Source organism: Lathyrus oleraceus, chromosome 6, assembly GCF_024323335.1.
Source record: "Lathyrus oleraceus cultivar Zhongwan6 chromosome 6, CAAS_Psat_ZW6_1.0, whole genome shotgun sequence".
NCBI classification, from domain to species: domain Eukaryota; kingdom Viridiplantae; phylum Streptophyta; class Magnoliopsida; order Fabales; family Fabaceae; genus Lathyrus; species Lathyrus oleraceus.
The window spans coordinates 311,282,036-311,295,233 of NC_066584.1; the positions used below are offsets into that span (position 1 = coordinate 311,282,036).

At 34.4% G+C, this 13,198-nt stretch overlaps 2 protein-coding genes across 3 annotated transcripts; one reads left to right on the forward strand and one right to left on the reverse strand.

Moving 5' to 3' along the window:
• The first annotated feature begins 7,830 nt into the window (after positions 1 to 7,830).
• On the forward strand, positions 7,831 to 11,574 carry LOC127091511 (protein EIN4). Of its 2 annotated transcripts, none has more exons than XM_051030175.1 (3): positions 7,831 to 10,078; positions 10,865 to 11,430; positions 11,530 to 11,574. In XM_051030175.1, the coding sequence occupies exons 1-2, from the start codon at positions 8,315 to 8,317 to the stop codon at positions 11,393 to 11,395; spliced, it is 2,295 nt and encodes a 764-aa protein (XP_050886132.1). In that variant the 5' UTR covers positions 7,831 to 8,314; the 3' UTR covers positions 11,396 to 11,430; positions 11,530 to 11,574. The 2 variants fall into 2 exon arrangements, with proteins under 2 accessions (XP_050886132.1, XP_050886130.1); XM_051030173.1 differs by having other exon boundaries at positions 7,838 to 7,956; positions 8,102 to 10,078; positions 10,865 to 11,574.
• A 232-nt stretch (positions 11,575 to 11,806) lies between these two features.
• Positions 11,807 to 12,541, reverse strand: LOC127095385 (putative F-box protein At1g67623). The gene has a single exon (XM_051034085.1). The coding sequence runs from the start codon at positions 12,539 to 12,541 to the stop codon at positions 11,807 to 11,809; it is 735 nt and encodes a 244-aa protein (XP_050890042.1).
• Positions 12,542 to 13,198: the final 657 nt, after the last annotated feature.

The window sequence follows — 13,198 nt, forward strand, 5'->3', positions numbered from 1 at the left end:
ATCATAGAATGGGAGAATTATATCTCAACCAAAGATAACTCAAATCTAAACACTTTCTTTTGTAAAAGTTTAAAGAAAAAGGGCACAAAGGGCACAAAGACCAAAAGAGATTAGATGAGGTTGTTAGCTCTTTTTGTCTTTTGAAATTAAGTCAATATAATTAGGTTTATGCACAAGTTTAATTAAGAAAAAGTTTTGAAAATCAATGGCATAAGACCAAAGTTTCTAATCATTAAAACAAGTCTAAGTTTGAAAAACACAAGCAAATAAGGTTTTAAAATGAGGGAGAGATATTGAAATTAAATAAAGAAGGGAGGAGATGAAGGACTACCCTAGACAAAATCAAAATTTAAGATTTGAAAAGATCTGATCAATGGGAAGCAATCCACAAGACAAGAATTTCAGATAGAAACCCATTTCCTCTGGACTATTGAGCAAGCAACAAGCATAAGCAACATCCAAGCAATTAATATGAAGATCAAGGCATCAAATAAAGATAGACATAACATCCAAGCAAGCACTCCAATAGCAACCAGTCTTCAATCTCTTCAAATGTATCATATGAAATATACCTTGTGGAAAACTCATAGAAACAATCATCGGACATTAACAATAATAATATATAACAATGTAAGCACAAAGGCAAAGTGACAAATAAACCCAGTGGAAATCCCAAGGCTTGCATCAGATGAAAGGCACTGTCAAGAATAACCCAGTCTCAAATAGTGGCATTGGCCAAGTCCTTCAGAGCATAGGGAATGGTGCCTACAGTCCATCAACATATCTTTTATAGGATTTTTGTTGTTATTAAGTATTTTAAGGTCCTAAGACCACAAACAGAACAAAGTCACAAGCACACAATATATACAAGCACAAATGATATGGCACAAATGAGCAAAGTGAAAATGACAGAAAAATAAACATCTTGCATGAAATGTAAATGGCAATGAATGAAAGATACTGAAATTTAAATTGTATTAAGTAAATGATATTAAAAGTAAAGCAAATATAAAGAAATGTTAGTCAAATGTTAGTGAAGAGTTCAATTGTTTAAGTCATTCCTTGGAGAACACTCAAACATCCATTCACAAGTATGAAGACATGAACCTAGACATCATCTATGAGAAGGGATCCAACTTGGATAAATCAACAAGTATGCCACTAGCTCTCACAAATGGAAAAAAGGTTAAGTCTTCACACAATGCCATGAAGAATGGGAGACTTACAATCTCACTTATAAGAATGTTATGCCTTTGGGGACAGATTTAGCTCTATGTTAAGCAATCGTAATTGGACTTATGTAGAAGTCACAACTATCTGAGGTCGGGCAATAAAAATATTGGTGTTAATGCATGTTAGAGACATGGTACAAAGAACCAAGCTCCTAAAACATACCACACACAAAAATAAAATGGGAGGGACCTATCTCAATCAAGCTCATGTTGATTCATCTGACACAAGGTCATTGATGAATCAACTGGCATTTGGATATTTGAGAATTCATTGGTCAATGATGGACTGGGGAAGAAGAAGGATGAAGATGAAGAGGGAAATGGAAAGGGAAACCCAAATTGATCATAGGAGGAATTTCATCTAATCAATATTATTCATTCATTTTGAGGGATGAAATGTACATTTCATCAACCCCCTAAATCAAATAGTATTGATCAAATGGAAGTTCAAATCAACCATGATCAAGGCCAAACCGAAGATCAAACAACACAAAGTCAACCAAATGGCTCAACAATATTTTTGAACAATTAAACAATTAAAAATCAAATTAAAAATGAAATAAAATGCATTTTAAAAAGAGAAAAACCTTAAATCCCTTCAAATCACCAAATAAATGGCCAAAGGATTTATCCTAGGTCAAACAAGGTCAAAGGACCTTAGACAAAACAAATTAGATTTTTTGGAAAGTCAGAAGTATTTACAAATATTTTTAAAAAACTCAAAAATCATTTAATTCACAAAAAATATCAAAGTTAATCCAAAAAATGATTCTAATTCAAAATATGGAAGAGAAAAATATTTAAAGATTTTTGTGAAAGTCCCATATTTTTTGGATTAAAAATGAAATTTATATGAATTAAACAAAATAAAGGTATTTAAAATAAAATCAAAAAATAAAAATAAAAAGGAAAAAACAAGGGCCATCAGATCTCCCTCATTAATTGAGGTGGCAGATCTGATGGCCACGCGTGTGGTGTCCATCATGCACCAAGTCAAACACGTTGCAAACTGATTCAAACAAACCAAAGGCCAGGATTAGAACCTTGGGTCAAGATCAAAGGGCTTGGACTGAGCCAGCACACCGCCAGAGCTAGGGCTCCGATCATCTTCTCCGGTGGACCTCACCGAACTGGTCCACCACCAAAGTTCATAAAAATTCAAGATCTATATACTATTTTAAAGGAAAAATGCTGGAGAGCACGAATCTGACCTCTAAGTTTTCCAATTCTCACTATATATGTGGAATTGAAAATCGAGGTGTATGAACTGAGTTGCTTCGATTTGACATCAAAGAAACTCAATCTTGTTGCCTATATTGGTAGGACTTCAGACAACTAAAGATCAAGCAAAATGATGGAGAATTGAGGGAGAATCGAAGAAGAGAAAATTCTAGAAAATCACCTTCTGTTTGCAGCAATGGAGATCGATCTCTCCCCCAAATTGCCTTGCCTTGATTCTATCAACTTGCAGGAAGTGAATTGGATACATAAATGGCTTGGACCCTTAGAAGGGGAGTTGAAGCTCGATTTCAAGTGAAATCTTCAAGGTTATCATGTCAATGGAGGGTGGGAAGGTTGCAAATCAAAGTTGGTTGGGGAGAAAGTGTCCTCAATTCTGAGCATGAGGAGTTGTATTTATAGGATTTTCAAATGCTTTCCACACACTTTCAAAATCTGTCCAAAAATAGCAATGTAGTATGCATGCTTGCATGGTCATGCACAAGGCCCAAATAGTGATTGAAATGAATCTAAAATCATGTGCCAATGATGCTGAAACCTTAACATGAAGCCATGCAATGTGAAATGAAAATTGATCGTGGAACTTTCCAAATAGGGCCATGCATTACACCCATGCGCAAGTCACGAAAAAATGATCCAAATGTCATGATCTTGGACTCTTTGGAAAGATAGCATGAAGGGGGAAAACTTTTATTTTGAAAAGCTTTCCATTTGGAGCTTGGATAATGATGAATTTGGAGGTAGAAGTTGGAAGAATCAAACAAAGTTGAAAATTTTCTAAGTTAAAAGTCAAATGACCATTTTTTCCACCTTGAATAACTTTTCCTATGAGCTTCAAATGAAAATGGTTCTTTCTTAAAAGTTGTAGATCTTTCAATCCTCTTCAATTTGGTCACAAGTTTGACACCATTTGAATCTTGCATGAGGGAGTTATGGATTTTAGAAGTTGAGGAAAATTGCTTGTTCAATGATGATGGCCCAAAATGACCTATAATGTTTCCTCTTGGTACATGCCCTTGAAAGTATAATTGGATCTTTCTCAAAGAAGAAAAGTTGGATAAGACATATTAAAATTGATCATGAAACTTGTATGGTCTTCATATCATGAAAATTGAGCAAGTTATGGTCCTTGGAAGTTGACATTCTATCTAGGGCACCGACAAAATGACCTATAATCGTTCACCATAAAAAATGACTTTCCAAGAAAAACTAGATCTTGATGCCAACATGAAAGTTGTTTTGAATGTCAAAATAGTAACTGTGCTCTTGGAATCATTTTTATATGACAAAAATGTTAGGAGACATGGTCTAGGAACCCTATATTTGACCAGTTGACTTTCTCTGGTCAACCTCTTTAAACCAACTTGCAAACTTGAAGTTATTTTGCTCTTTGGGGCTCATGGAGGATCATATATGCATAATATGAAGTAAAATGGAGTATACCTTGGAATTTTTTACCAATTATTGAAGAAACTTGCTGAGGAAGTCACACAAGATACCCAAATGAATTAGGGCTTCCAAGGCAAACAAACTTGAAACTATTGATGAATTCTTGATCAAAATAACAAATAAAGAACATGGGGATACATATATGATGCTTAAAACCAATGTGGATGTTCCCTTGATTGATCTCTTGCATTGAGGGTCTCAAACCCTAGATATGAACTTGATAGGGCACAAATGGATGCAGACACTACCTACAAAAGAAATGAAACTATACTAGACATATTTTTGGTATTTTGGTTAGTAAACAAAGAAAAACGAAGTATGATACAATCAAATATGATTGGTGACCTATCCCAATGTAAAACCAATGAATTATGGGTGAGTAGGATACCAAGGTGTGATCCCAAAGCCAATGCAAATAATGAGATAGCGTGCGGGATCTTAGGGTCAAAATTGGGGTCTTACACGTAGACCATTGACTTAGGTCTCTAGGTGCATTCATTGGGCCATGTTTCACAATGCACTTGTTCTTGTTGGTCATGATTCATAGCTCATTTGTGTTTGTCCATTATGTCATCATATAGTCATAACACTTTGGTTTAAGTGTCTTAAGTCTCGCACTTAACCCATAAGTCCATTCAAGGTTCCATGGCAAGATTGATTTAAAACTTGGATTTCAAGGTAAAAATTCAATGAGAATTTCAAACATTTTTTCATTCATAAAGATTACTCATCCAATAAATGTTCATTCACTCATTAAATTGGCATGTACGATTGTCTATTACAAAAGAAAATATAAAAAAATGCATTTTTACAAAAGTTGACTTTTTGGTCAACCATCACGTTTTTCATCCCTAATACTAATTACATCTTCATTCTTGCATTATTTCTTGAGTTTCCATCATTATGTTTCTTCATGAGCAAGAAATTTCATTTTTGCATCCACTTGATCATGCCTTGCCTTGAACTTGGTTATGATTTGCCTTGATCTACCTTGCCACAAACCAACGACCCCACGCTTAATCTAATTAACACATACATCATTCAAACATATATCGATGAATCCAATACAAATATGCAATATAAGATGGACCTAAACTTGAAGAAATCATCTAAACAAGTGCCAAAGCTGAAACAAAGCAATGCATGATGAGATATTAAGACATATCATACATATTCATGGCAAACCTAGCAACAATAGCAGACCACCAACAACATTTTGAATAACTCACCATGATAATCCTGCAGCAATACACGCATCATCATAGGCCTTAAAATGCACTACAAACATTGTACATAGTTGCACATACAATATCATTGCATTAAACCTTGAGCAAACCTTGGCCTAACTTGCCTTGCCCTGATTGTAATCCAAACAATAACCCTGAAAAAAACCTATTTGCAGTCTAGACCAAACACGACTTTGCCCTAACATGAGTCCATTTACACTAGGCAAGTGACTTGCAGCCTTGGTTTATCATCATCAATACACACTGGCATCATACACAACTTAACATGAACCACAAAGCAAACCAACCTGCAACTGCTGCAGTCTAATTACCAACAACAAAAATTTACATTTCCATATAAATGACTTGCACCAACAAGTCAACATACATTTGTACTAGCATGCAAAATCCATCCACCTGCAAGTTACTTGTAGCTCGAGTCCAATGGTTCAACAGGTCATCCATAACAATTACACACAAATTACCTGCAATAATAAGTCATGGTTCAGTTCATCAACTAACACTTGCCTTAATATTGAAAAACTAAACTAACAGGAAAAAGTTAAAAACTAAATTAATTATCTTTTGATTTAATAGAAATTTAACATTTCCAACTAATTTCTATTTCCTTTAACTAACTAACTAACAAAGTTAGTTAACTCCTAACTAACATCGCATTGATCCTAACTAATTGAGTTAATAGAGTTTAATCTCTCTGTTAAACTCATCTCCTATAAATGGTTTCAACCTTCACAATGTCAATCACTCTTCACATGCTCAGAAATTCATCACTCAGAATCACACGTTTTCATTTCACCCTCACGAATCTCAGAACTTCTCTCCTCACCCTCACACAAAGATCCTTCGAAATACTCCATTAAAGCTCCACATTGAAGCTTCAATGGAGTAGAGCTCAACCTCACGAATCTCAGAGCAACCTCATCCTCACAATCCACTCTCTGCAACCTCTTCGAAACTCTCATTCACTTAGTCTCAGAAAGTGGAAGAAGAAGAAGAGAATATGAACAACCTTCCTTTTATCAGAGAATCCGCATTCCTTTTATCAGTGGTTTAAACACCACATTCCTTTTATTCGTGGTTTAAACACCAGATTCCTTTTATCCGTGGTTGAAACACCATTCTTATTGACCTTTTTGTTTAAACATCACATCTTCAGTTTAAACACCATTGTTTCAGTCTGAACAACCTTCCTAGTTTAAACACCATTACCATTGCTTTGGTTGAGCACCATTACCATTGCATTGGCATAAACCCCTTTTCCGCTTTAAACACTGACCTTTTGGTTTAAACACGACATTTCCGGTTTAAACACCGACCTTTTGGTTTAGACACCACTTTTTAGGTTTAAACACAATTGCCTTGGTTTAAACGTCATTTTTGTTTAGGTTTAAATACCACCATCCGGTTTAAACACCGTTATCCTCCATCTTTCGGTTTAAACACCACTTTGCCGGTTCAAACATCAACCCTTCGGTTTAGACACCACTTTTATCCCATCCTTTAGTTTAAACAATGTTTCTTTTATTGTTTCAAACATCACTCCAATCTACCATCTAGTTTAAACACTCCCTTTCATTCAACATTTCGGTTTAAATATTGGTTTAAACACCACTACCCCGTTTAAACACTACATTACACCAACCCTTCTGTTTAAACACCATTTTTATCCTCTTTGGTTTAAACACCATTATCTGGTTTAAACACTACATCAACCCGTTTTCCCTCACACTTCAATACCTACTTGGTTTAAACACCACTTCAAGTTTATTTTCGGTTTAAATACCATTATCAGGTTCAAACACCACTTTGCCACCTCAATCAATTTCATATTTCTTTTCCACTTCAACCGATTTCATATCATTTTACCTTGTTTCTTTGATTCAAACAACCATCATATATCTTGTCATGTTTAAACACTAATTATATTAAGTCTTCATTTCTTTGTCCGTCTTAGTTCCATGAACTACGAAACTTTGATTTTCTTATTGTACTATAAGGATAAGTAGGCACGATGACCCCAATCCTCGACGGATACACTAATTATTCTTTTCTTTTTTTCCCTTTTGTTGAGATAATTGAGAATAATCTTTATATAGTAACACCCATCCGAGCAAAGAACAATCAAAATGGTTCTCGTTGAGATATGTCTCCATTTAACATAAAATCAAATTAAATTTATTTTTTGAATTTAGTCAATTTTTTAACTAAAAGAAAAATAATTGTGTAAAAAAAAATTAAAAGGAAAAAAAATGAATAAAGAAATGTGTACGTCAATAACGTGATATTTTTTAATTAATATTTAAATGAGTTGAATTTCAAAGATCATTGTAGTCCATATATATTTCATCTCTCAAAAAATATTTTAAATTTTTTTATAAATTATTCACCAACTTTTTTTATATCAGATATTCATCAACTCTTAGTATTCTAGAAGACGATATAGATGATATCGTTCCTAACAAAATTATTTAATTCATAGTAGTATTTAAAGAAATATTAATTGAATTTAACAAATAATAAAGACATAAGGGAGTAATAGGTTAGATAACAATTTCCTTAAACAAAAATTGAATATTACTTTTAACGGTAAACCAACCATAAAATACATAAAAAGTAAAAACGCTATTAAGGGAATAATCACTGTATAATAAATAAAACAAAATAAAATAAAACAGAACAGGTTCATGGTGATAGGTTCTTCGTTGAGGAGAAAACATGAACACGAACATGGTTTGACAAGGTCGAGGTCCCGGGAGGATGCACTCCACTGAAACCTTGAACAGTACGAGGTAGTAAAATCTGCAACTCCGTGGGTCCCACTTTTCATTTCTATATGTTTTTCCATTTTAATCTTTCCCATTGTCTTATTCGGTTCTTCCCCTCTTTCTCTCTCTAATATAGTATGTATTATGCCGCATCTTCATTTCTATATAGAGAGAGAAGGTGGTGGTAATCATAAAGTCCAAAACTTTTGTTCAAACCCAACAACAATTCAAGCTTTTCAGAATTGGGTTTTTCAAGGATTCATCTCTACCTCTCTCTCTGCGATCTGCTTCATCGGTTTTTTGATTTGGGTCATTTTCTAATCAGGTTCTGTTTTTCTTTGATCATTTGACAAAATTCATTGACTTTAGTGGCTTTAGTGTAATGAAAACTCTTATTCTGTTGTTATTGCTTTTCAATCTTACTACTTTTTATGCTTCTGCTACCGATTCTGAATATGACAACTGTAACTGTGATGATGAAGAAGCGCTTTTCAGTATCCATACAATACTTGTTGGTCAGAAAGTTAGTGATTTTCTCATTGCATTTGCTTATTTTTCAATCCCAATTGAACTTTTTTACTTTGTTAGTCGTTCGAATGTTCCTTTCAAGTTGCTGTTTCTTCAATTCATAGCCTTTATAGTTCTATGTGGTATCACTCATTTACTCAATGCTTTTTCTTATCACGGTCCTCCTTCTTTTCGATTGTTGCTTTGTATTACTGTTGCTAAATTCCTCACCGCTCTTGTGTCGTGTGCTACGGCGTTGACACTTCCGCCTTTAATCCCGCTCCTTCTTAAGATTAAGGTTAGGGAGCTTTTTCTGAGGAAGAATGTGATGGAATTGGGTCAAGAGGTTGGGATTATGAAGAAACAGAAGGAAGCTAGTTGGCATGTTAGGATGCTTACTAGGGAGATTAGGAAGTCTCTTGATAAACATACGATTTTGTATACTACTCTTGTTGAGCTTTCTAAGGCTTTGGATTTGCATAATTGTGCTGTTTGGATGCCGAATAATGATAGACGAGAGATGTATTTGACTCATGAGTTGAAATCGGATTCTGGGAAGAGTTTTCATCACAATTCTATTCCTGTGAATGATCCTGATGTATTGGAGATTAGAAAAACTAAAGGGGTTAGGATTTTGAGGCCGGAATCTAAGCTAGGAGCTGCGAGTAGTGGTGATGCTGGTGGTGGTATCGAGGAGTTGGGTGCTGTCGCGGCTATTCGTATGCCGATGCTTAATGTTTCGAATTTCAAAGGTGGGACGCCGGAGTTGGTTGATACGTGTTATGCCATACTGGTTTTGGTTCTTCCGAGTTCGAACGGTAGGGTTTGGACGGGTCCGGAGATGGATATAGTTGAGGTAGTTGCTGATCAGGTGGCTGTAGCACTTTCTCATGCGTCGGTTCTTGAAGAGTCTCACTTAATGAGACAGAAACTCGAAGAGCAAAACCGAGCGTTGCAGCAGTCTCAAAAGAACGCTATGATGGCTAGCCAGGCTAGGAAGTCATTCCAGACAGTGATGAGCCATGGAATGAGGAGGCCTATGCATTCTGTTGTAGGGATGCTTTCGTTGTTTCAAGAAAGTAACATGAAGCCTGAACAAAAGATTATCGGTGACACAATGTTGAAAGTCGGCAACGTACTCTCGAGTTTAGTAAACGATGTAATGGACATTTCCGAAAATAAAAAGGGTGGTCTCCAGTTAGAGATGAAACCTTTCCTTCTACATTCAATGTTAAGGGAAGCTGCTTGCATTGCCAAGTGCTTGTGTGTGTATCAAGGCTTTGGTTTTCAAATTGAAGTCCAGAAGTCGTTGCCTGAAAAAATTTTAGGCGACGAAGCAAGGACTTTTCAAGTAATCATGCATATTATTGGTTATTTATTGAACACGTGTGACCGAGGGAATCTTGTTTTTCGGGTTTATCTTGAAAGCGACGGTGGTGATAAGGATGACAAAAAATTTGGTGTATGGAGATCAGGCAGCCCAGTTGAGTACGTACATGTAAAATTTGATTTTCAGATTACTGATAGTTCTCAGTCTGGTGGATCAATTTCGACAAAACAACAAGTCGGTAGGATGCTGAATCACAACAGTGAATCTAAGGAGGGTCTGAGCTTCAACATGTGCAGGAAGTTGGTACAGGTAGGTGCATCACTGTCTATATTATGTTATGTTTGTGTATCAAAAATATGTCGTTTATTGTTTACATTTATTGCTAAAAGGACGGGGGTTTGATTTGGCGAGCTTAATGTTGACTTGAATCTGTGACCTTCTAATCGCATGGCAGAAACTCCAACCGTTGTGTCGAGACTCTTCTTTCACTGATTACTTATATTTGACAGTTTTTCGTAGATTACTCTCCATACTGGTTCAACTAAAAACTGAAAATTCTCTTTTGTTATAACCGAAACTCTTTTAGCAAAACAACATATTAATTAAGAATAGAGTCGTGATCCTTTTATCCTAACAGTGTCGCAGTGAAGCTATTTTTCCCGATATCGGAAGGATCATTGTGTGTTTACCTCGCACAGACACACTTAACATCATCCGGATTCTGACTTTAGAGACATCATTAGAGAAACATGAAGAAATTGCAATGTTTTTGTGGTGTCTTTTCTTTAATTGTAAGATCAACCAGTTAGTTTTAGACTTCCAATATGAACAAAACTACAAAATTTCTCATTTCCTTTTCATCAATAAGAAGGCTTGAGCTTTTTGGGGTTAGGTGGGTGTATTATTATATTGATAATAGAATTGTAAAGTAGCATCTTTTGTGCCTTAAAATCTGATAAAGTAGCTTCTTACTTCTTTATACTCATATAATATTATACAATTATTTTATTAAAGCATTATGATTCCTCTAATTTCTGCTTCAAAACAAAAAATTTGGGACCTTATGTAACTATTTTAATTCGTCATGCTGTGCAGATAATGCAAGGAAATATATTGATATTACCAGACTCTCAGGGTTTGGCGCAAGGCGTGTCACTTCTTCTAAAGTTTCAGACAGGACCGTCACTGGAAAGATACGTGCTTGCACCTAAAGATTATTCAAATTCACAGTTTGGAGGCCTCAAGATTTTATTAGCAGACGAAGATGGTTTAAACAGGATCGTGACGAAGAAGCTACTTGAGAAGCTCGGTTGTCAAGTAACTGCAGTTTCGTCAGGATTTGAGTGCGTGAGTGTTATAACTGGCTCTGGTGGTAACGCGTTCAAAATTATTATGTTGGATATTCACATGCCTGAAATGGACGGTTTTGAAGTCGCGACTAGGATCAGGAAGTTCAACGGCCCTAAATGGCCTTTGATCATAGCTCTTATAGCAAACGCAGAAGAGCAAATGAAGGATAGATGCATGCTGGCAGGAATGAATGGAGTGATTCGGAAACCAATTCTCCTTCATCAGATAGCGGACGAACTTAGAACAGTCCTGCATCGTGCAGGTGAAAAACTGTGAATACAGTTTCTGGATTTCTTGAGTTCCTCAAAATGGTATAGAGAATTTGGATTTTTTAACAATACCGATTGCTTAAAAATAGTCAGTTTATTTTGTAGTTGTTGTAGCTGTGATCGAGACTTTTGACAATGCAGGTTTTGAGTCGTGATTGTGTTGCGGCCATGAATGTGGTTGCTGCATTGTGGTTGTGGTGCAGATACAATTAGAACAATAATACAGTTTTGTTTTTATGAAAAAAAGTGTAACAAGAGATAAAAAAAATCTTAAACAAACTGTGAACAATAAACATTTGCAGTATTAAGAAAACTATTATAAGATAAATAAGTCATACAAAGTTTGGCAAATTTCTTAATAACAGTGCTTAACAGATGAAACTAACAAGACAATCCTTCACTAACAGTGCTTAACAGATTAAACATTAAATAACTTATAAAAGAATTCTAACTCGTGATCCCATCTACAAGCTTCACACGATTCAATGTCATCGTCTTCATCGTCAAATAATAACCATCTACCTTTCTTCACTCTCCATCCCTTGCAAGTGTCCTTCGAGTCGCATAGAGGAGTTTGATTGCGCGCCAATACACCGTTATTTTTCCATAATGAACTTGTTAAATATTGAACTTTTTTTCTTGAATTCATAATACATTTTGACATCCTCAAAGAACGCATATGTTCAAGTCCTTGCTTTCTTGATTCATAATCTTCGGAACACAATAAGATCATACCATACATGTATGTCGCTTCCTTATGACCCTTTTGAGCGGCTATTTTTAGCCTCTCAAGACCATCTATATTTCCGTTCGGATAACTAAAGTATTCGCACAATCCATCTCTAAACAAACTTTCGATATTTCCACTTTCCTTACAACGTTTTAAAAAGGATAATGCTTTCTTGTTAGGAAACCATTGAATCAATGGAAATTGATTCAAAGAAACTTTTTGAAACACATAGTTTTCTTCTGCGACTTTAAGAAAATCATGACAACATAATTTCATGTTGTAAAGATCAAGAAAAGATTGAGAGGTTACATTTATAATCATGTCAAGTAACAAATCTCTTGGAAGTGATTGGATAGAAGATGAACAAGGTGCTGCATGTTGTTTCTTGTTGCTTTTTTTCTTCAATGATATACTTGGTGCCATTGGGATTGGATTCAATTTGAGCTTCTTTTTCTCTAAAAATATTGATCAAAAGAGATTCAAACGGATGCTTTTTATACACAAATTTAAACTAACTTTTTTGTTTTTACCAAATCTTAGATAAGCCTTTTTTTTTATTGGTCGATAAAATTTGTTTAAATTTCAACAAATTTAAATGAGTTGTATATGATTTGATTTGGTTGGAGCCATATATATTTTAATCAATAATAGATATTAGAGAGAAAAACAAAACCGGTTATTTAATAATAAAACTATTTTAAGTTATTAACATGAAGTGCTATGAAGGAATATATCTACAAATATTTTAAAATGGAAAAAATAATAATTAATTATTGATTTAGATTTTAGATAATAAGCATTTGATTTAAAACACTTTTATATTACACATATTTTAAGAATAAATTAATCTATTTTAATTTAAAGATATTTATTTAAGGTATAACTAAAGTTGTATCTAATAAAATCCCATAATTTTAGCTTCTTTCATTTCAGTTTTTCTTTTAATGATTTTTGTAGTGTTGTAAATTTTTATTTACGAAAACATTATAACTTTTTTAAAAATATTTTCAAATAAAGATTAGTTTAGATATATTTTTTTAAATTTTATTTAAGTAGTTAATCATTTTCCTATAACTTTTT

Bases quoted from the DNA above. Each gene is read 5' to 3' on its own strand.
- LOC127091511 (XM_051030175.1), top strand. From the start codon at position 8,315: ATGAAAACTCTTATTCTGTTGTTATTGCTTTTCAATCTTACTACTTTT. The intron at 10,079-10,864 runs GTAGGTGCATCA...CATGCTGTGCAG, and splicing joins TGTGCAGGAAGTTGGTACAG to ATAATGCAAGGAAATATATT.
- LOC127095385 (XM_051034085.1), bottom strand. From the start codon at position 12,541: ATGGCACCAAGTATATCATTGAAGAAAAAAAGCAACAAGAAACAACAT.